Genomic DNA, 24,395 nt, shown 5'->3' on the forward strand with positions numbered 1-24,395 from the left:
TTGTTGTGTATGTCTGTTTTCCATGTGTGGTCTTTGTCCCTGGATTACATTCTTTTGTTTACCGCTATAACATTGGTTCCCTTCATTACTCTTTCATAAACAGCTGAATACCCCCATACCGATGTTTCAAAAAGCATTACCGGTAACAGTATTGGTAATGTTAAATATTTCTTATCTGGAAATTTACAATTAAAGTAGAGATACTCATCACAATAGTGTCTGCCGGCCATGATGATCAGAAAATAGGCTGTTTGTAGATGTTGTTGTTGCTGGATGCGGCCGGAGCTGGGAGTCCAGTCTTCAGGATACCTGCCCAAAAACCTCTTACTGGTGGTTGGACTGCCCCATTCACAGCATGGCCTACTCCCAGACCCCCCATAACTCGAGGAGCGTTTTTCGACTCCATTTTAACTGTCTGGGGAGGGTTGTCTGCTAAATGAAGAATTCAAGGTGCAAGGAGAATGTCCCGCGGCTTAGGAAACCGAAGAAAAAATAAAGTGGTTCAACTCATTATGTTAAAGCAGGAAAAAGAGTCAGAAAGAAAAAAAAATTCCATATATATATAATCATACATTTCCACATCTTCATATAATTCATTTTTTTTTTCATTTTTTGTTCTTGAAAGACAAAATTATGACACCGGGTATTGGCTACTAATGGAAACCTTTGTATCCGCCATTTAATGAATATTTATGATATCACCCGTACAGCTGATTGTACACCAGTACATATATATAGTTCAATCACACCTACAGAGTATGTACAGTGTGTGTCTTTATCTAATTAATTTATCAGCCCTAGTAAATAAATGAAATCACCAGTACATTTCACATGATAACACGATACGGGTCACAAGGGGCTAGTTAGTTTTCCGCCATGAATTTATACATTGTTTCTTTATATGTTTTCTTCAGTTTAGTTTTTACGGTTGAGGCTGCCACTACTGTAACAGGTAATGCAAGTCATATTCATTACATAGAGTTTACTATAATTGACATTTCATGCTTTTTCGTGAAATGCTTTGCATTTCGTTAGGTTTATTTTCCCCCATTTTCTTCTGCATACATCTATTTGTAATTCAATTTCCTGTTTTCATTTCCTCACATTTATAAAATTAAGCACTTTAAAAGTTCAAACTATTCGTAAAGGAATGTTTATCATTGCCAAGGACATATAATACGAACAAATTCGTATAATACGAACAAATTCGTATTATATGTCACTGTCATTACCTATTGCTGGATTTGATTGAAATTGCTGAATGAATGTATACTACAGATGTGAAACTCCCATCCAATCCTAATACCTAAAGAAAATGACAAACATATAGATAGTCATACACCTTAATAAATTTCTATATATCAATACAAATATGTAATCATTCAAACAATCAAAAATCATACCGTTTCGCAGTGTTTCAAACATTTATGTTCGGAATGTGTCTTTTAATTCGTCGTGATTTCATACACATTTTGGGGATTTAATTAAGAAATTCTACTTAAATTTCCGAACTTCTGTTTCAGTTAATACCAATAGTGTTACTAGTACCGGAAGTGCTAATGTATCAGATAACTCACCAGCAATAACTGTGTCAGATACCTCTACAGTAACGGACCCTGCTTCTTTGTCAACAAATGCTGTCATCACAAGCGATGGACAACATAGTTCAACTTCAGTAACAAATACACAGACAACAAAACCTTCAACTAAACCAACGCCAATCAACACAACACAAAGACCTACAACGAAAAAAGCAGGACGTCAATTTGACGGTGCATCTTTTGGTGGGGGGTTTGCCTTGGCTTCTGGGATTGTTCTGATAATCGGCGTAATGTATTGTTGTTACACACGAAGAAGGCAAATGCAAAGCGGATATAGCTCATATTGATACAGTTATAGGATTATTTTAAAACAAAGAATCTTTTGATAAACTTGAGACCAATTATTTTTGTACATATCATAAGTTTTGCATAATTAATCCATTTAAAATTAATTGAAAAAGTGTGATGAGTCGGAGACGTCAAATCGGAAACTCCAGAGTCCGGATGTGTTCACTAGTGATATTCATTTTTAATATAGCTTTTTGGAAAATATAGAAATTTGTTTTTTGATTTTGTTTTTTTTTAAGAATGTTTTTGTGTTAAAATGAAAAGATGTATATCCTTATTAAACGAACAGAAAGACAAAATTTGACTGAGTCTTAGGTCAGTAAGGTTAACACGTATAGTGTAATAACTCCGTTGTAATAGCTGATAACACAATATATGAAGTTCGTTGATCAATGTGTCGTATAAAAATAGCAGAGGAAAACGAATTAGTGACAAAACGGGAACTCTAAGCTCCACAGATGAAAAAAACTGTTTCAAAAATATTTACTGTTTAATTTGAAATATTTTTGGGGCAAATAATCGCCCAAACAGTTTGCTTAAGTTACTATATGTATTTTATCAAGATATACAAACAGTGCATAATTAAAGACAAACTTGGACAATCACTTAATGCGAGAATCATCCGAAACGAGTTTGCTTTAAGATTGACTTGCCAAAGGGAATGTGGTTGTACAATGTAATTGCTATTATTTGATCTTGGTTTTCTGTTACTGTTTTGGTTTTATTTTAGTTTGAACGAATAAAATTTATCTTCTGGTGTCCGTTTGATATTGTTGACTCGTGTCTGTATTCCACGCTTAAACGTTCCCGCGTAAAAACTTTTGAATATCTAATAGTAAATTAAGAGGCATTCCGAAAACATTTGCGTCAGCAAGAGGAAATCGAAAGTTACAAAAGTCACAAGATTCAGATCGGCGGTGAAAGTGCAAATATTCTGTGAAAGAATGGTTTCATATAACATTGCCAGCTTAACCCTAGTCCTTTTAATCACTATTGCTACCGTTGATTATACAAGTGCTGCCTGTAAGTTCCCGTTAAGGCTTCATAAACACATGTGACACGTGTGTGACAATTCTTGTCACTGAAATTTCTTTCGATTGCCCGTTGTAGCAATTTCATCATTCATTTTAGTAATTCCAAAACAACTTAGGGAAGTCAGTCATTCACAAAATCACACTAACATGGCTGCAATGTTTATTCACTTCGATACATAAATGCTAAGAGGGTTCATAACACAACGAGGTGTATATATTATAGCTGCGAAACGTAGCTCAAACTATTTTTTTTTGTATTTTCTTAAGGTTAGATCGCAAAATCAAAGAAAAAAGATTAAGAGCTACGATTTTGCAGCTAAGGTGTATACTGACTAGAGGTTCATTTTTAAAAATCACAGTACTTTTAATCGAGAACAAAGTTAACCTATCATCGATTTATTAGTTTAAAAAAATAAATGTGGCAGTTAATTTTCATTCTCAACAGTTAGTTGTTAGAAAGGGGGAGAAAAATGAAAGGCAGCTACACTACAGCTAACAACTATTTTCACGATTCCACTCACCCACTGTAGACAAATCAAGTTGTCCATGCTTTGCCCACCCATAATGCCCATGGTGGGCAGACATCCATGTGCCGACCGTGTCAGGTGGACAGTATATTGTCCACGCCCACTGTCTCTGGTGGATGCTTGATAACCTGTAGATTGGATTTAATTTATGATCGACAGTTTTATTACAGAGTTCAAACGGTTGACAAATAAAAGAACAATGTGTCAGTCATTACCTTGACCTTGAGAATCAATTGGCCTCAAGCCAAAATTGTGAGGCCAACAGGCATTTACTTAGGAATTAAGATAACTAGGTTTATATACAAATTAAATGCTTTGAAACTTTTTTTTTTTTTTTTTTTTTTAAATTTCCGAAGGCCGACATCGTACTTAAGTCTGTCATTATTTGGTATCATTGAAATGTAAACCTGGACTAATCGGAAACCAAAGTTGATGTAATTTTTAAAGAAGTTCATAAGGCCTTAATTCAAACATTTCCAGTTGCAACATGTATAATGTAATAATATTGTACATCTGACCAGAATGTTACAAAGTGTAAATTACGATGTTCAAGAAAATCGGGTTTTTGGAACTCCTTATTTAACTGACAAGCTATTTAAGGCAATTGTATTATCGTCGTCCAATCAATTGCTTTTCATATTTCATCAGTAGGTGTGTCCCTGTATTTCAGGCAAAGTATGAGGTTAATTAACATTTCATTGATGCGGCAATGGTTATCAATCGAGGAACGACGTGCCTTATTTGCATAGATAATAAGAAGAATGAGTAATAATACACGAAAGTATTTATAATTCTACACCATCATTTATGAACATGTAACTTATATATAGAAAGATGAATATTGCTTTTTTTTAATTGTACATAACCGCTGATGTTAAATCAGAATTTCAGACCTTTTGATTAAGACTTTTAAATTTTATTTAATTACTGAAAAACGCATATCAAAACGCACTTTCGAAAATAGATTTCCATTAAAGTGTTTTATTTTGAATTATGTTATTATTTTAAAATCTTCTTGAACTTTTATTCTAGAAACATTATTTTCATTTTTCGAAATATTCATTGTTAGTTTATGAATATACGAACAGGGAAATGACACAAGGTTAATCGTATTTTAAATTCAAATAATTAAATATTCACTATTCTTGTAAAATCATGCTCACTACAAGCATTTTTTTTTCTATTTACAAAACGTAATAATCTTGTAATGCATTTTTGTTATTTCATATCATAGCCCCCTAGAAATAAAAATAATCAATGTGTTTAAAACGTTAACTTGTTCAGTCTAATCTCACTAATTGTACTGGAAATAGTGTGTATTATCTATGTAAATGTCACTACTTAATACCCGGGTCAAGACTTAGCCAATATACAGGAAGTAGTAGATCAACTGCTAATTAAGGATTTAGGTTAAAAAATTAAAAGATACCTAATTTAATTTTCATGATTACAGAAGTGTATTAGGGGCATCCAAAGTGTTTTTCTTTTAATCAAAATTTCGACATTTTAAACCTCTTTCAAAATAAAAATACTGTTTGAATCCCCCAGGTATGATCTAATAAAACAAATCAAATTCTTCTAGTATGAATTTTATGCCTTACTATATATATAATAAATTAAACTCATTGGTATATTTATTACCACTAGTGTGTCGACTTCAATTGAAGTAGACCTATTTCTGAAAATCTCCAATAAATTTCAATACTAAAATGGGACAAAAATGAGATTTCGTATGTTTTGCGTTATTTTGTCTTTCACTTGTAGTTGTTGAAATGGATACATAATAAATTATTATATTTGAGAGTAACTTTCAAATTTTAGCAAAATTTGTAACACCAGCCCTTGTTCGTTTCGATTATACATGACCATGTCCTTTCTCGAATTCCATGATGGTTGCACTCATCGTATATCTTATAAATTTATTTTTTTATGGTTGTTGACAAAAATAAACCAATTTTTTACTCCTCAATCTTAGAACAAACGTCTAATCGTAATTAAATCACCTATATGTAAATGTCTTCTCAGGAATTTGGAAGTGCCATTTCATATACACGCAGATTGACTGTCCAGTTCTTTAAACCACACCTTCAATATTCCTATAATTTATTACCTGTCAATCAATGATACTGCATCTTTCCTTAAAACCACATCCTCAGCATATTATTTAATTAATTACCTGTCAATCAAAGGTCCGAGAAAGAACACCTGCATCTTCAGTCACCATGAGAAATTCATAGCAACATGATGCAGTGCCGTAGAAAAAGGGGATGCAGTTGTAAATAGTTGTATATTTCATAGGGGGTTGCACATTTAATCTTAGCTGATTTTCTCTAGGAAATTTAAATAGTATAAGTAAAAGGGGGTGCACTTTTTACATCACATGGCCGTGAAAGTATTTATCTCAGAATTCATCTTACAAGATATTAAACAATTATTGTTTCCAAATTCATATAGGTTATGTTGAACTATTGAGTATTTCTGAATACATTATAATCCATCAGGTAACACTTGATAAATGTTAAATCAAATTTTCTATTATGATTCAACTTATTTGTTGACAAGTGATAGCGCTGCACTACAGTCGAACCTTAATTACGAAGTCCCAGCAAAACTCCCCTTACTTCAATACAATTTTACCTTGGATGACTCAAACTTGGATGAATCGAAACTTTGGATAACTCGAGGTAATCAATCAGTCCCCTCGATAGGACTTCAAGGTTAATTAACCCTGATTTCTCGAAGTCAACTAATTAGTCAACTAATTGATTGCTTTATTACAAACCATGATCGAAGTGTGTTTTTACAACAGTTAGCGTGGCTTTTAAAATTAATTTGTTGACACTCTTTATGGTTTGATTTGTTTATTTAATTAATTTAAAATTGTGCATGTTGTTAAAAGACACAAATTTTATTAATAACACGTGGGAATTTACACTAACAGTGATATCGGATATTTTAATATTTTGAAAAAAATGTTAAGAAATACAGATGAATTGTACAGACGATAGTTATGGTATTTCAACGACCACATTCGTTTTGCTAGTGAATTTGAAATTTTATCGTAATATTGTAGAACACATGGTTTGACAATATTCCTGATTGTGAATCAAACAAAGCAGCATGTTATGAACTATAATGTTTTTGATATAGAAAAAATAAAAAGGAAATTTCACTTATACACTCGGTGCCATTCAGTATTTCAAACATGATATACAACATACAAAAAAATATCTTCCAATATGAAACGCTTGACATTACGAAGTACCGTGTAAAATGAAGTACATGCACATGTACAAGCACAACAAATGATGTAACTATAGAAACAGTCATGGACCAAACTACTAGTATATCCGGTTTATCCTTGACCTCGGATTACTCGAACCTCGGATAACTTGAACATTTTTGCATGGTCCCTTCAACTTCGACTTAACGAGGTTTGACTGTATATTCAAACAAGCCGCTACTGCTAATTGATTAATTGTCAATTAAAGAGATCAAATTGCACCTGTCAAAGGTTATCGCAGGTACTTTGTTATATTCATTTGTTGGCAAATGATCACGCTTCTTTGCTTTAATCCCTTCCGTACAGGTAATTGATGACTGTCAATTATAAAGAAGCTCTATTGACACCTGTGAAATATTTGTTACCGCAAGTTCATACAATTAGATACACTTCTTATAATACAACAGGACCGTAATATTTATAACATAAGAATAAGTTTTAATTTTGATTCCCGTTAAAACGAAACAGGATTTAAAAGTGACCACTAAAATGCGTGGGCAACGTGGACAGAGATCAACCATGTGTCGAACGTGGGCTGGTGGGAACGTGTCTAAAGTAGGAAACAAATTGTCCACCATTGCCCATACCCACCGTGGGAAAGGGAATCATCAAAATAGTTGTTAGCCGTAGTGTAATAAATGTGAATAAGTTTCATGAGGAATAGACCCATTTGTCTTAAATAAAGGATAGCTTTTGATTATTTGTGACATCTAGAACTGTGAGGTAGGGCTTTGGTCAAAAATTTCCTTTTAGTAGTTTACATTGGTCATGCAGAAAGACTAACCCCAAGTTAAGAAAAAAATTATTATGCATATAAGAGCTTAATATAGAACTAAAATATTGAACAAAAAAAAGTAATTTGCTTTCTTAATGATTTATCAATAGGAAGTATTTACCATAACATCCTCAATAACTATTGATAGTTAAGCAAAATAATCTACTGGGATAAGGGAGATAATTGTCAGTAGTGAAAAAAAGACTTACATTAATGACAGACTCTTACAACTTTAAATGTATTTCCTAGATGTAAAATATATTATTTGAGCATAAATATCACAGTAATATTCATGATTAGGACCCTGTTCTGTATACACTACAGAGAAACCTGTATAATCCAAACCTTGAATAATAAAACCTGTCTAACCTGACAATTTTTAAAGTTCCTTTACATCACTCTTAACCTGTTTTAATACTTGGTAAACCAAACACCAGGTGTAAACCTAATCAATTACAAAGTCTAAAACAGGTTTGGTTCACTGAATTCATCTTTATTAAGTGCAACTGTATGTTGTATATAATTGTGTTTCATTTTTTTATCATGCTTTTTATGCTCATAAGTAAAGAAAATACATCATTCAACAACATTGTTACATGAAAACCTTTAAAACAAACTACCTTAAGCAGGTTTATATTAAAGTTCTATTGGCTTCCTCAAGCAATTGAATTGTAATTATGGTGAAAAACGACTTTCGTATTCCAGAAAAACCCACTTTTGATAGATGTATACAGAACGTATATATTAGGTACATGTATTTAAATGTATTGTTGTTAGCAGGGTTCATGTCAAGAATACAGAATTTTTTGAATGGCCCCTGGTTTTGTCATTCAAACTCATCTTTCTTTGGTAGTTGGATCCATACACTTTTCTTCATTCCAGATTTATTGGCAATTTTTTTTCACATGTCCATCATTTTGGAATATTGTGTCAGTCCAATTACTGCAATATGCTATAAAACTTGTTGTACATGTGCATTTGTATTTTGTTAGTGGTACATGTTGTAACAAATTTTATAGGCCAAGGTAACAAAATCATTTTTTTTAAAGCTCTGATATTTTATCCAATTCTTACATCTAGTGCTGTCTTGATTATTTGATTAGCTCTTTCATTTGCTGGATCACAATTGTGTTGATTCTCTAAAGAACCATTTGTTGTAATCAATTGCTATAATGATATAATTATACATGATTGTACAAAAAATCTTATTGTACATTTTGTTTGTATGTATACAGTGTACATGTATATGTGTATGCAATCAATTGCTCAGGGGTTTCAAATGGTAAACCTTTGGTTTTGTAGGAGGTACTTTTCATTATTTTGTTAAATAAAAATGTTCGAAATTTTAAAATTCTGGAGGTACCTGTCAGTAGTTAAGGTAAAAATACCTGGGACAGCCTCTCAATGAAATGCCTGAATACTGTTTTGTTATTGACCCCTTGGTCCTATAATTGGCATTACATACTTTGAACATTGAACATTATATTTTACAGCTGTTAATTGCACTGCTCTAAATGAGACTAGTTGCTGTGGAACACATGAATGTTTCTTCTTACATTGCACAGACTTGAAGAATAATACCCTTGTACACCAAGGTATGGCATTTGTTTCTTGATATTGGTATTTCATTTTTTAAACGACTGCAAAAAAATTGCAGTCTTTTAATGGTATGGTGCTGTTGTTATTGTTCGTATCATTCTCTGTAAACATTTTGTTTTCTTGCAATAATTTGAATATTGGTTGGTTGATCGTGATAAAATTTATTACAAGGTTACAAACCATGAAAGGCAGGCTACTATTAATTTGTGGGGTTATGGGCCCAACCATTTTTGAATTAGGGGCAGAAAACAAGCATTTCATTGAATTAAGCATTTTATAAGCTCACCTGGTTCAAAGGATCATGTGAGCTATTGCCGTCAAAGTTCACTTGGCATCAGTCACCACTGTCATTACATGTATCAATTTTAAAAGAGTTCTGCCCTTTTTAGACTTTTTTTGCTATTATGGATATTATTACTGTCAAAAATCTTCTCCGACGAAACTACCAAACCAATAAGAACCAAACTTGGTATGAATGTTCTTTGGGTATTCTGCTTAGAACGAATGTGGGTATATTTGATCTGTTGAAAAAACATTGGAGACATTGTAAACAATGTGTTCATTTAAATTTCTAAAAATAAACAACTATATATGTGCGAGGTTTGTTGTCAAGGGATTTTTTTTTACGGGAAGAAACATCGTTCGGCATCAGTGAAAGTTCGAAACCCTTTGTCAAAACTTATAATTAAAATAAAGATATATATAGGTTGTATTTGAATGTACTTTAAATAAGAAATTTCTCAGAGATTAACTTGAAGCATTTTAGCGGTCGAAAACAGCCGGCTGAGGACGCCAGACGTCTCCTTCTCGTTTGGACAACGTCTTGTAACTTATATAATTATTACTGACAATGCTCCCAGTCCTGATTAAGGGCTTTTATTTTACAATTCTTTTGTACACATTATCATGGGACCTGCCATTAGTTCCTTTTATTTCTGGAAAAGACTATAAAAAACTAAAAGTGTCACCAGACTGTTTTTACAAGCTATATTGAATTCGTCACTCGAATCAAATTACAAAAATCAATACTTTCAAAGTGTTTTATTCATATTTATAAATAGTAATTATCAATTTACAAGTACAAAAATTTAAATTAAAATATCAGTAGATAGCATTATTACTTGATAAAAATACAAAGTAGTATTTCTACATGATATCCCCCACTCATTGGACGTAACTGTAAATAAAAAAAACAACACATCAACAAATGATAAACATGTACAAAATATGAAAAAAAAAGATGATGCCAAATTTAATAATAATCTTAACTGGAGTGCTCTGAATTACCTGTGAAACAGAAACACAGTATACGTTGTATCTTACAATGAATTCTCCGTTATATGCCTCATTGAATTTTACGACTATTGCAATATGCAAACGGTCGGTGTTGGCAGGTGGAAACTGGGTAGTGAACACTCAAAATGTTGATGTAACACCGAGTTTCATTCAGGTCGGACTTGAGTGATAGAGAAACAAATGTTGTTGGGTGTAGTGTATTGTTTTTGCCTTGTCTGTCTGTCAGTCACAATTTAGTAAGCACAACTCCTCAGAAACTACTGCACCAAATTTCATTAAACTTTGTAGGTAGTGAGGACATGATATGTCGTTGTGCATAGTTCCAGGAATTTATGATCTACTGGATTTTGTGGGTTATACTCTGTTGAACTGTGGAAAAAGGGAGACATAAATTTTGGTGATTAAAACAATAACTTGCATATCTACAGATACAAAAATAATATATTTTCTCATAGGAGACTATGCACCATTCATCACATTCCAGTCAAAAAAGTCCATTTAAAGTCAGAACATTTTATAAGGACTGTTGAAAAATGTCCATATAAACAAAATATCATTAGAAAGACTGCCCCATATCAATCTAAATTGATATATGATTTATTATTTCAATAGAATTTCACATAGTTTATTTTTCTTAACACTTTTCTCAGCAACTACTAATTGCAGCCTCTTGATATTTAACATCCAGCATCAGGTATTGGTCCCATATCGTGGAATACGATTTCAGGCCTGTTTGACAACTACTTCCTGTTTCATGAAATTCTGCCATTTCTGTCTTTGACCCATTTTTTGTATAGGAATTTTGATGATATTTTTTTGACACAATGTTTGACTTCATGCTCAAATTGTTGATGGAAGCTAACTTCTTTTTTCTTTTTTTTCTTTAGATAATTGTTTCTAAGTTAGAGTGTAAAAGTGGGAACGTTCCCTGTATATACAATGATTATTTTAAAACTTGTTCTTGCATGTTTATTGTACATGTAACAAAAGTTACTTGTGTATTACAAGTCTTTGTTTTTTTTTATACAAAATTTAAAATATTTGATGTGACAATTTAATATTCTTTTTTTCAGAATGTCATATTAAGGCAAATGAGTCCAGTGTTGTCAAAGCTTTCTGTAAACCTGATACAAACACTGATCTTTGTAAGTATTATCTTGATCATGCAGAAATTTGTTCAAAAATTCCTCTTAAATTAGAAAACAAAGGTAATTCTCTGTATAGAATAATGACTCTGTTTTTAAGTTTTGGATAGAAAATATTACCAATATTATAAATAAAGATACTGTAAATGTTCTAGTTTCATGGTGTTCTAATTTTCGTTGTATTCAAATTTTTGCTATTTTCATGGTGGAAAGAAAAACACAAAAAATAGTACCTGTGTCATTGATTTTTATCATTATATAACACTTAATCAATTTTTTTGAAACCGTTAAAATTTATAACCACGAATATGTTCACTTGACAGAATCTGTGAAAATTATTAACAGCGAAATATAATGCATTTGTAGTATTCCTTTATGCTGTTTGTAGTATGAACTTAGATCTAAATGATCCACTTATCAAGAACAAGTGCCTTTTAGATCAGATTATGTTATGTTTGGAATGTCCAGATTATTACTTTTTCATTAAATGTCAGAGTTGCAACCTGTGGATATGACCTTTTTCGTGAAAGGCCCTTGAGATTTTTTTTTAAAATACTCTATTAAGAATACAGACGGTATTGATTTGGTCTTTGGTTTGTATTAAGATCTTGATAATCAATTTTCAAATAGATCAGATAATTTTACCGGACAGAGTTGTTTCCCTTACATTTTTAAAAGATTTCAACAATTCTCCTTTTTTCTACATAAACTAACCCAATTTATGATACAGGTAACTGCAATAGATGAAATTCCTTAGGAAGAAAAGCATTGCCAAAAACATTAATGATAAAACCACAAAGGTTGTGTATCATTCTCTTCAATGACTGGTTTACAATGCTAAATAAAGTGCTGAGCTTATCTTTATAGTACTGACGTAAATTTTCTCCTAGTAATTTGTTAATAACTTTGATTCAATTCTTAACAATATTCTGTACGCTAAACCTTTTGTTTTTTCTCTTTCAGGTGAAGGACCAGCTCCAGGTACTATACATCTCTAATCTTACATTCATCCTTTTTTTTGGGGGGGGGATGGGGGCACATATTTATAGTAGTATTAATTTTTATTTACCTGCTGTACTCTTAAACAAGCACAATTTTTAATGCTGCATCAAAGAGATCTGACCACAAATATCCTTAAATCATCATGGGTGGACCAAGGAAGCAGGATTTTCCCCTCTCTTTGCACAAAGTTTGGTTGATTATGTGAAAAAAATTGGAAATAATTTCAGCTAGTCAGCAGTCCCACCACATACATTTTTATACTTCAACAAAAATATAATTTGGTCATATAATGGTATCATCCTGTTATCATCGTTGGCGTCTGTTAACTTTAGTTTATTTACAAAAACTTGAGTAAAACTAATCCCATCTTTTTTCGAATTTTAACTCATTGTTCCTTGGGATATAGCAGGAGCTCTATACTTTTTGAAGGTTTTTTTCAACACCCCTTTAGGAAATAATGGGCTAAAAGGGGGAAAGTAGGTGTTATCATTAGAATTGTGGGGAAAAAACTTATTGTTGAAATGATTTTTATGATTTAAATATCTATCTGTTCTTTTAATAATTCTGTTTTGAAATTTCTATAGGATAGGCTTATCTTAAACAGATTTATTTTAAAGGGGTACAAAATTGGGCCTTGCCAAAAAACAAAAGAACTCTAAAATTTTTTGTCAGATTTCGAAGGTATAATTTTATTGGTTTCTTTATGAAAATCCTTGCCTGGGGTTTTCAGTCAGATTTCAGATATCTCATACTGTTTTTTAGTAATAAGAGGTCAAAGGGGCCACGTCACAGAAAATAAGTTTTATTTTTGATCCGATTTCAAATTTTTTATTGAATTTATTATGGAAATCCCTTCCTGATATTTTTCAATCAGATTTCATATAGCTCTTACCATTTTTGAGTTATAAGGGTTCAAAGGGGCTACACCTAAAAAAAAATAGACTTTTATATTTCTGTTCTGATTTTGAAAATTTTTAATTAAATTTGTGCTATTTTGTTTCCAAACCAGTTGGTGTGGCCATAATGAATTATAAGTCTTCATGCTTTAGTATGTCATAAACTAATAGTGTGTCCACACTTGCCCCAACTGTTCGGGGTTGGACTTTTGCAGTTGGTGTCTCCCTTTCCATATAGATATGTAATGTAAAATTTGGTAATGATGACAAAATTAAGATGTAGCAGGTGAAAATTGCCTCTTAGTGCTTAATTTTGGAAGTATTGATTGAATATGACATCTTATAGAAATGCATGTAATATATTCACCCATTCATAATGGTACAATTTACATTTGTGTGTATTATGTTAGGATGTACTAATAAACTATTTGTACTCAAACTACTTTTGACTTCATGGATAACTGACCTCTGTGTTGTGATATCCATATGTTTCAGCCAATGGAAATCTCTGAGACCTCTTATAATGCATGCTGTTTGTTTGTGTTAAAAATTCAAACAATTACATTCTGACTGCTGACATCACAGATACTTCCTAAAAAAAACCTCACTTTCAATAGAAAGGATTTAGCCAATCATGATTTGACATCAAATCTACATATGTAGGATGTTGCTGAAGCCCTGTCCTTATTTAAAAGTAATGATAGTGAATTATTTTCATTGTAACAAATTAGAAATAGACATATTGGTGTTCATATACATTTGGCAGGTGAAGCATTAATAGGCACAATATTTTCTTAGATCATCTCTTCTAATTTACATGTACCTATTTGTTAATGAAGTACTGTTGTAACTTGGTTTTCAGCTTCCAACTGTTCAGCATTAGGAAATAATCAGACTGCTTGTTGTGATGCTGGTTGTATATATTCTACAGACTGTAAAAGCACAAAGGGTAAATCTGTATCAGGTAAGGATTCTTTATAACTATCAAACTATCACATCTCCTGCACACAGGTTTATATTTGCTATTCAAGGTTGATAAATCTGGTTCACACTCAGTACTGCTATCTCTAGGATTTTTCTAGCATACTTCTGACCTCTGTAAAAATTTTGTTAAGAAGGAACTGAAAACTCGCACACAATACCTGTATCAGCACACCACATATAATGTCCTAAATTATATTTTGAAGGCAGTATCTCTGAGGATCCGTCAGACCAAGGACAATGTCCAGTAAAATTCTGTTTGGTTCAGTAATAAGTTGTCAAATTTTATATTGCATACATTATGATTACTGGTCCAATGTCCTGTAACAGTGAAAAACTAATTAGGAATCACTTGAAAGTAATGCTTAGTGTATAATATATGTACCTCATAAGATATTCACAAGAGTTTGTTGTATATTCATTAATCGATAATGTTTTAATGTATAGAGCTCTAAATAAGTTCTACTTCATTCTTACTTTGTATTGTAGGTTGTTATAATGAAACTAAAGTTGGTGGAATGTGTACTGAGTCATATACAAACCTTTGTAAGTTTAATCGATAGAATTCTATTTTAGGGTTAATTTGAAGATGCTCCATAACCCCTGCATGACTACAAAGAAACCATTTATCCACATATTGACAAAACTTATTAAAAGATTATTCTCTATAATATGGTTGTTGAGAAAATGTTCTATAAAAATGTAATAGCAATTTTAGCTTTTTCAATATTACATGAAGAATAGCTCGGTGCCCAATTTTCTTTTTGAAATATGAAGGAATGTCAGTTATGTGCTCTCTTTGTACCAGTAAATTAATATTAATTTTATCTACCTGTTTTTTCCGTGGTTTTCATGGGTAGTGTTGAACCAGGAAATGAAGGTTCCAATAAACAATAGTATTTATTGAGAAAATGTTCTATAGAAGTGCAATGGGACGAAACCTGTATATGTCTGACGGTGATCTACTGTTAGTATTACATAGTTAAACAGTAGGGTTCCACTGTTGTAATGGCAGCCTTAATGATGAATGGTATATTATTAAAAGTACAAGTATGGTGAATTAAAAAATGATGTGCCTAACTGATTTGGATTACAGAATGATATATGTACTTTGAAATTGTCTGATCTTCAAATCTAGTCACTGTAGCAAGAAAATCACCTCTTGCAAAAATTTGTTACTTATATAGGCTATATTAAAATATGTATATTATTTTTTAGGTGTACCACATCCAGCAAGTAAGTATAGTTATGATTTTGCTGAAATTACTTGTCAGTTTGTTCATTCCTCAGTCATGTGTGGTTTACATTTACTTCTCCTAAAACTAATCAGTTTTTTACGTTACTTGGAATTCCTGGCATTTTATATTTGCAGACATGATTTTTTTTCTGATTTTTAGTGTAATTCCGCTATTTCAAATTCGGAGTTTACCGTTAGGATTCTGTTTTTACTATATATTTACTTCAGATTTTACCAATTTCCACTTTGTAGACCTCATAAAATCATGTCCGTATTTGCTATTGACTGATAGAAAGCTAACATTTGTATTCCTGAACATGCTGATCCACTCCATGATTTTTTTACATTCCTAGAATGTTATTTCATACATGTAATATTATACATTTGTTAAATGGCCAGGAAGAATGCTGTAAAGAATGAGGATCAAAAAGGTCTTGATTTGGCCATGTAATTTATTGAAATTGTAAATTTTAACCCAAATCTACAACATTTCTGAAGCTATCCCGTAAATGAATTACTTAAATCATTTATAAAGAAAATGAATGTATATATGCACATAATTACTGTCAACATTTCTCGGAAATGGTCTTCACTTCAATAAATCTAGTAAAAAGCTGAATTTTGCTTTACCTTAGCATGCATGGTTCTTAATCTTCTTTGTGGTACAAAGTACCTACAGTATTTAAGTTAGGAAGTTGATACTTTGCAGAATGATTATATATGGATTAAAGATGTGACTATTATCAGGGTTTTGATTTCTATCAATATTTAAGATTTTCATGGATAGTTGGACATAGATAGTCATTTTGTCTGATCATAAAATCGTTGCCATTCTAAAGAATTAAAGCTAGTACAAATTGACTTTTATATATATCAGAAAATATATGCAGGGCATCAAATGTGTCTCAGACACAACAATCTTCTCATTAATTAATTTTGACAACCAAACATTATGTAGTAGCTGTGTTAAAATTGAGTGTGGGGCATCCCTTTGTCTATTTTTAAAATCTTTTTTATTGCTTTTAACAGATGATGATGGTTTAAGGTGTAATAAACTTTCTTGATGAGAAAGCAATAAAATGAATTCAAAATGATATGTAATTTCTTGGTGATGTTTCCAGTGTCAAAACTTTTACAAAATGCATTTATAACAACCGAGACTTAGCATTTAGTGGATAGAGGTACCACTGGGCCTGACAGCTGAAGTCAGAATAATGTGTCAGAGTGATGTGACAGGCCTACATTTGGGTTGTTAAAAATCTGGCTCACATTGAACTGGTACAAAGTCTTCTATTGTTCAATCATTCTTGTACTTTATTAAGAGGGTGTCTATGCAATAACCAGACAGTGGGTGGCACATGACAAATCCAAATTTAGATCCATTTTACATAACAGATGCATTCTTTCTCAGATTTAAATGTTGATTTTTGATTAACCGCAACAAGAAATAAATTACATAGAAAACATTGAGAAGGGAGATAACTCATTGTTTTGAGCAAAGTTTATATATCATGTCATATCATGGCATCGCCTTGATTTTTACATGGACAGCATCTTAAATGAGTCAAATTATCTGCAATAGTATGTTAAACTATTATCATTTAATCAATCAGTATAGATATATTTACAAAATAAATGTAACATACAATAATCTTGATTCTTTTGTTACAGTGACTTGTTCTAACTTCACTGAACAGAAAGAATGTTGTAACCAGACAACTCTAGGATGTGTATATGTGAACTGTACAGGCACAGACAAGAAGGCTTATAATGGTTAGTATAAAAGATTTAAGACAGTTAGTATAGAAGTCTTACGACAGTTGGTATAGAAAGCTTAAGACAGTATAGAAGTTTTAAGACAGTTAGTATAGAAGTCTTATGACAGTTACTGTAGAAGTCTTATGGCAGTTAGTATAGAAGTCTTACGACAGTTAGTATAGAAGTCTTATGACATTTAGTGTAGAAGGCTTATGACAGTTAGTATAGAAGTCTTATGACAGTTAGTATAGAAGTCTTATGACATTTAGTGTAGAAGTCTTATGACATTTAGTATAGAAGTCTTGTGACATTTAGTGTAGAAGTCTTATGACAGTTAGTATAGAAGTTTTAAGACATTTAGTATAGAAGTCTTATGGCAGTTAGTATAGAAGTCTTACGACAGTTAGTATAGAAGTCTTATGACATTTAGTATAGAAGTCTTATGGCAGTTAGTATAGAAGTCTTATGACATTTAGTATAGAAGTCTTATGACATTTAGTATAGAAGGCTTATGACAGTTAGTATAGAAGTTTTAAGACAGTTAGTATAGAAGTCTTATGACATTTAGTGTAGAAGGCTTATGACAGTTAGTATAGAAGTTTTAAGACAGTTAGTATAGAAGTCTTATGACATTTAGTATAGAAGTCTTACGACATTTAGTATAGAAGTCTTACGACAGTTAGTATAGAAGTCTTATGACAGTTAGTATAGAAGTCTTATGACAGTTAGTATAGAAGTCTTATGACATTTAGTGTAGAAGGCTTATGACAGTTAGTATAGAAGTCTTATGACAGTTAGTATAGAAGTCTTATGACATTTAGTATAGAAGTCTTATGACAGTTAGTATAGAAGTCTTATGACATTTAGTGTAGAAGGCTTATGACATTTAGTATAGAAGTCTTATGACAGTTAGTATAGAAAGCTTATGACAATTAGTGTAGATGATTTATGAAGGTTTGTATAGAAGGCTTAAAAGATTAATGTAGAAGGCTCATAAATGTAAATATGGTCCATCTTTTTCTCTAGTTCTCTTGTCATGTAACTAATGCTCTTTTATTATACCCCATTCCATAGGAGACTTAGGAGCAGAGATATATACTGTATTATCTATGTCTGTCCATATGTCAGTTCATCCATCCATTTTCTTTTGGCTTTTTCTCAGCATCTGTATGTTATAGGCACTTTATATTTGATATACAACCTCAGTTAGGGTTCTAATACCAGGTTAACAAAATTCATACCTTTTGTAAATCTACGTCATGTTTACCATTTTGATGGATATTTTTAGGTCTTTATGATTAATAATATCCTTCCTGTGGTACTTTTTTCAGCAAAAAACAAATCTACAAAATATTTCCATGTGGTTCCTGTACGTAGTCTAAGATGATATATTACTTATTTAGCATCAATATTGTATTCCAGATAAAATCCAGCAGTTTGAAAAAACAATTGGTAATGGTGTTTGTTTTATGGCGATTTTTTGTTACCTTAATCTAACTCTGTCGATTTCAGAGCTGTTTCCACTACTTCCAAGTTATTTCTACCTTTTTATCATGATACTCGGTTGAAATGAAAGATTTTGCCCTAGTGTGAATATTGTTTGACTTGTGTCAGGAAGTTTCATTATTGTTGATAGATTATTGCAGTATTATACTCACTTGCAATATGGCAGGTGCCGCTGGTGGAGCAGGACATGTTTACTGTTCTAGAGCACCTGATGTCTCTCCCAATTAATTTATTATTTATATTTTTTGGAGTTCACATTGCTAGTGCTTTAGTTATGTCATGTGACGTCTTGTTTCTCTTATCTGTAGTTTTTGTATGTAATCTCTTTTATTCAGTCTGCTACATTGTAGATGGTCTCAGTTTCATGTGTTCTTATTTAGGTCAGGATTTAGATTTCAACATATTTGAATCATCCTAATGTTGACACTTTTGGTATATTTTTGCCGAATTCCAGTATATTAATTTGAGTTCCACAATAAATTTAATTTGAAAGAGCATTGAAACCAAATGTGTCAGAGAGACAGACAGACAACTTTTCTAAAGATCAAGCCCCGTGCAGGTCTGGGTGTTAAAAGAATAGGCTTGCAGCAGCGCTAAGCTTGTCGTAAAAGGCGACTAAATGGTGCTCAGAACCCTAGCCGGGGGCTAGGGCGCTCTGCCCACAGAACAACTGGGATGTGTGCCCCAGGTGGTGGAATGGGGTACCCCTGGCGTGTTACATGCTGGGGTTGTCAGGCTATAATACGGAAAACCTGACCGCAAACCATAGTGGTGCACAGTGTTGGGAAAGATGCCATGTTCCTTGCACATTAAAGAACCCTGCTGTGGTATTCGATAGGAGTAGGAACCTTTGCGCTCCGTCACAGGAGGCTAAATTGCCCGACCTTACCCATCCCCCTTTTTTCCAGTGGCAATCAAAATTTGTCGACCCTATTATCCTTGTGACCCATCCTTTTTTTTTTCATTTCATGTTCATTTTATCATCCATTTCATGTTCATTGTCTGAATATAGCTGAAATATTGCTGCTCGGACGTTAAACCCCAACAAACAGCTGCACCCTGTACCCGATTAAAAAAATCTAAAGATCAAATACTTCTCATTAGTTGTATTTTGAGGGAGAATGATGGTATATATATCAGTAACTCACAGATATTTATTGATTGAATATTTTGATTTTTGCCAAATGAGAAGATGTCATATGTTTTTATAACATTAAACATATCTAAGAATATTCACAAGGATGGAAATAGAAAAAATACCCATGGTTTGCAGTCAGGTTTTCCGTATTATAGCCTGACAACCCCAGCATGTAACACGCCAGGGGTACCCCATTCCACCACCTAGGGCACACATCCCAGTTGCTCTGTGGGCAGAGCGCCCTAGCCCCTGGCTAGGGTTCTGAGCACTATTTAGTCGCTTTTTATGACAACCTTAGCGCTGCTGCAGGCCTATTCTTTTGACACCCAGAACTGCACGGGTCAAAAGGGTTTTCAGAAGCCATAGGTACATGTTACAAAGGAAGACATGTTTTTATTCATTTCAAATTCCTCTACTGATGTACAGATTAAAGAGCTACAAATATTTAGAGCTTATTATTGGCGTTATATCCCTGCTCCAAAGGAGAGGGGTATACTGGATTACAATCGTCTGTGTTCCTGTGCGTTTGTTTTTTAGTGCGTCCATATTTCCGTAACACTTTTTTTTTTCATAATGTACTTTATTATTTTTGTAAGTTGAAATTATCTTTTACTTTTCTCAGCAACTACTCATCTCAACAGGTTGAAATTTTAACATGTTCTTCCAGTAGGTATGCCATATTATTGGATCTGTTTTTGAAAAAAATTGGACACAACATCCCATAAACTGAGGACTTTGTTTTTTTCCCTTCTATTGTGATATCACTAGTGAGCCATTGCTGACAGATTTCTTTTTGTAAACTGATTAAAAATCACTATTTTTTAAGTGGGTTGCACTCGTGCAAATTTGCATTACTGGCTCACAGTTATAAAATGGTGAAAGTTGGTCAGGCCGTTGGGGAAAATATATTTGAAATTTGTTTCTCACCAACTATAAATCGCAGCCACTAGGTATTTAATATGCAACTTCAGTATGGGATCCCATATCATGTGATGGGGTTTTAGGTCTGTCACAACTACTTCCTGTTTACCAACTCTGTTTTTTTTTCTACATTAGCAGTTTCTGTCTTTGACCAATTTTTAACTTTCAAAATAGAAAATGCTGATTTTTTTTATGACATTTGAGTTTTTCCTGAAATCTTATATTTTTCTAAAATAATTTTTTCTCAGTGATTAAGTGTTCAATATTTAAGACTCAAAGAAACTTTAAATTTGGACTACCACAAATTGAAGTTTTACCCACAAACCTTTTTGCATCAAGTATGTTTCTACATACAGACTCTTATTTCTCAGTTTGTGATTGTATGTATTATTTTCAGACATTTAGAGGGTCCAATTGGAAATTGAATTTGTCCATCAATATAAAGTTCTCAGTTGACACCTTCAAATCTTTAAATGCTATTGGCCTTTCCAATCATTTTTTTTGTTTACATTTATGTTAAAAAACTTTGTTATATATTATGAAGGTAATTATGGGATGTGGCTAAAAGCATGAAATTGATAACCTGAAAATTACATTTTTTTTTCACCAAAAATTACCAGCTGATAAATGCAATACAACAAAATTATTTGTTATTTTTCTTTTTTTATTTTAATTTTCCATATACAATTTGTATGCATTCTTTTTTTAGGTTGCTTCAAAAAAGATGATGCTAAGTGTTCACCACTGGAAGATATGTGTAAGTATGATACTATTCGTTAGATATGAGTTGCAGTACTATTAATTTATACCCCTGTTCCAAAGGAGAGGGTGGTATACTGTATTACCCTTGTCTATGTTCCCTGTGTCTAATGATTTTTTCATTCACAGCAGCTTGAAATTTAACACATTCTTCCTGTAGGTATGCCATATGGTGGGACCCATTTTCAGAAAAATTTGACAACTTTCTGTTTACCGATGAATTAGGTTTTTTTTACTTGATATTTTTAAAAGTTGAAATTTCACAACATTTTTCTCAGTAGCTGATTATCACAGTGGCCTGAAATATTAACACATTCTTCCAATAGGTATATTTTATAGTTTTTTTACTATAAAAACAAATTCTACTGCAACTTCCTGTTTACCAAGGACTTCGTTTATTTTCCTTATATTGTGATTGAAATTGGGGTGTTACTACTGAGCCATTGCTCACATATTTTTTATTTTATGAATTCTGTTTCATAAGATTTTTAAGAAATAATCATGTGTGGTTACTAAAAATACAGTCATTACTTGTAAAGTTGTAAAGCAAAAAAAAGTGTTCAGTATGATGAGATCTATCTGTAGATAATTTTTTGTTTTAATTTGTCAAGCCATAATGGAACTATTGCCCTTTTTTCAACTTTTTTTTGCTCTTTATAATGTTTTTATTTTCAAACATCTTCTCCCCTGACAATAACTTGACCAATTAGAACTAAACTTGGGTTGAATGTTTCTTTGGTTATTTTGCATACCAGAGAATAGACGGGGGAATTTTTGATCCATAGAAAAAACATGTCTGCTTTACTAAAAATTGAACATAGGGATCAGACAGTTTTTCACATATATATATCTCGAAAACCTTTAGATTTAGACTAAAAACTTAGTATGAATATTTCTTAGGGTGTTGTGCATAGATCTGGTATGGGGATTTTTTATCCATGAAAAACATGGCTACTGTTACTCAAATAAGTTGTTGGATGACTCCTTGTTAGAGTTACTGCCCTTGAAAGATAAGAAAAAATGACATTTTTGGGTTTTTTGTCCTTCAGGATCTAAATACCTTGTCACCAGTCTTTCAGTAGAACTTCCCTACTATTTCTGAACACTTCACATAAATATAGTCCAAATGTAATTCCTTTTATATCATTCAATACCTCATATATGACAAGTAAATATGCTTCCTGCTATTTATCTGCTCAGTAATATTAAATCATTTATGCAAATAAAATTAAGGATCTTGTCTTTATATCAACTCAAGAATTGAGAGACTCCTTTTTGGCCTTGAGAAAATATTTATTAATAAATTTACATTCAGAGCATTTATTTTGAGCAGTAATATGTCTTGAAAGATAAAATTTGTTTAATATTTTCATTTTAACACACCTATCAGTCAAATTATACATCCTATCATTAATTTTTTACCATCTATAAACTGGAAGTGGAGAACATTTATTTTAACCAAGTAAAATTGGTGGGAAAATTCAAATTGATTGAAGTGTCTAGATTTTAAAAATCTTGTGTAAAGGAAATTATTTTCTTAAGCTGATATTGGTTTTATTTCAGTATAATTGTTATGTAGGATAAATACTCTGTTAATATATTTTTGAATGTAAATGCGCATTGACTTTTAGGTAGATTAAAAATTAGGGTAAAAAAAAGTGAAATGGAACAGAAATTTGTAAATATGTGTGAAGTTGGATCAGTAGTATATACATGTTGAAAAGGACAGTTCTTTTAAAATAGTATTTTAAATGCAATGTATGATCTTAATTTTATTTAACATCATAAAATCTTAAAAATTTTGTTCATGCTACAATTTTCACAGGAATCAAAAACCGCCAGTACTATCAGCACTACGATTTTTTACAGTTTTCAGCCATTATCTTGAAAAACTGATAGATTGAAAGGAACTTTCATTTGCTGAAATGATCCTTATGATAAGGCCTACAAAAGTCTACATTGGATCAAAGTTGCCAAATGATTTCATGTTAGAGTTATCGTCCTTGAAAGGCAAAAAATAATGTATTAGCAGTTTTCAGCCATTATCTTGAAAACCATAATAGTTTTCCGCATTTTTTTTATTATGCTTTTACCAAATAAGTTTGTTTTTGGTATGTGGCCTTATCATGAAGAGTTACAGATTAAGTTCCACTTTGGTTAAGGATGAACTATTTTTACAGAAGGTATGGCCCTTTGACTTGGAAAATTTCAGTGAATTTACAGTTTTCCTCACATTTTTGTAATGCTTTTTCCAATCAATTTTAAATTTTGTAGTCTTACTATGAGAAGTTACAGATTAAGTTTGACTTTGGTTACGGTTGAATGATTTTTACGGAAGTTACGGCCCTTGGACTTAGAAAATTTCAGTGAATTTAAAGTTTTCCACAATTTTTTTTTTTTTTTGGGGGGGGGGGGGACATTGGAAAGCTGTTCTTTTAGTGTCTTTGAAAGGCAAAAATTTAACCAGGTGAGTGATTGAGGCTCACCATTAGAGGTGGTGTAATACTATGTTCCAAGACAATCAGTTCAAGACTATTATCTGAATATAATAGCATTAAAATCTATGATTTTTCAACACTGTATACTTTCTGTTGTTTTTCCAAAAAAGATGGTATACCTAGATACAAATATATAGTTATTGGTAAAGAT

At 32.0% G+C, this 24,395-nt stretch overlaps 2 protein-coding genes across 5 annotated transcripts in view; both read left to right on the top strand.

Annotated features, from left to right (window-relative positions):
• The first annotated feature begins 796 nt into the window (after positions 1–796).
• LOC148614278 (uncharacterized) lies at positions 797–2,646 on the top strand. The gene is made up of 2 exons (XM_088588304.1): positions 797–952; positions 1,524–2,646. The coding sequence occupies exons 1-2, from the start codon at positions 877–879 to the stop codon at positions 1,886–1,888; spliced, it is 441 nt and encodes a 146-aa protein (XP_088444430.1). The 5' UTR covers positions 797–876; the 3' UTR covers positions 1,889–2,646.
• Positions 2,647–2,734: 88 nt separating this feature from the next.
• LOC148614279 (uncharacterized) overlaps positions 2,735–24,395 on the top strand; it is a 48,362-nt gene continuing 26,701 nt past the window's right edge. For 3 of the 4 annotated variants that reach the window (XM_088588294.1, XM_088588297.1, XM_088588296.1), the window contains exons 1-9: positions 2,736–2,912; positions 9,002–9,103; positions 11,477–11,548; positions 12,512–12,529; positions 14,309–14,410; positions 14,917–14,973; positions 15,646–15,663; positions 17,336–17,437; positions 21,697–21,744. In XM_088588294.1, the coding sequence (XP_088444420.1) occupies positions 2,834–2,912; positions 9,002–9,103; positions 11,477–11,548; positions 12,512–12,529; positions 14,309–14,410; positions 14,917–14,973; positions 15,646–15,663; positions 17,336–17,437; positions 21,697–21,744 (598 nt within the window). In that variant the 5' untranslated portion in view covers positions 2,736–2,833. Of the gene's footprint in view, positions 2,913–9,001; positions 9,104–11,476; positions 11,549–12,511; positions 12,530–14,308; positions 14,411–14,916; positions 14,974–15,645; positions 15,664–17,335; positions 17,438–21,696; positions 21,745–24,395 lie in introns of all 4 variants that reach the window. The other variant, XM_088588295.1, reaches the window with a different exon arrangement.

Source organism: Perna viridis, chromosome 6, assembly GCF_037379345.1.
Source record: "Perna viridis isolate PV_CMFRI_1.1 ecotype Kerala chromosome 6, ASM3737934v1, whole genome shotgun sequence".
NCBI classification, from domain to species: domain Eukaryota; kingdom Metazoa; phylum Mollusca; class Bivalvia; order Mytilida; family Mytilidae; genus Perna; species Perna viridis.

Excerpts from the sequence above, each read along its gene's own strand:
- LOC148614278 (XM_088588304.1), top strand. The coding sequence starts at position 877 with ATGAATTTATACATTGTTTCTTTATATGTTTTCTTCAGTTTAGTTTTT. Across the intron at positions 953-1,523 it reads GGCTGCCACTACTGTAACAG|TTAATACCAATAGTGTTACT; the intron begins GTAATGCAAGTC and ends CTTCTGTTTCAG.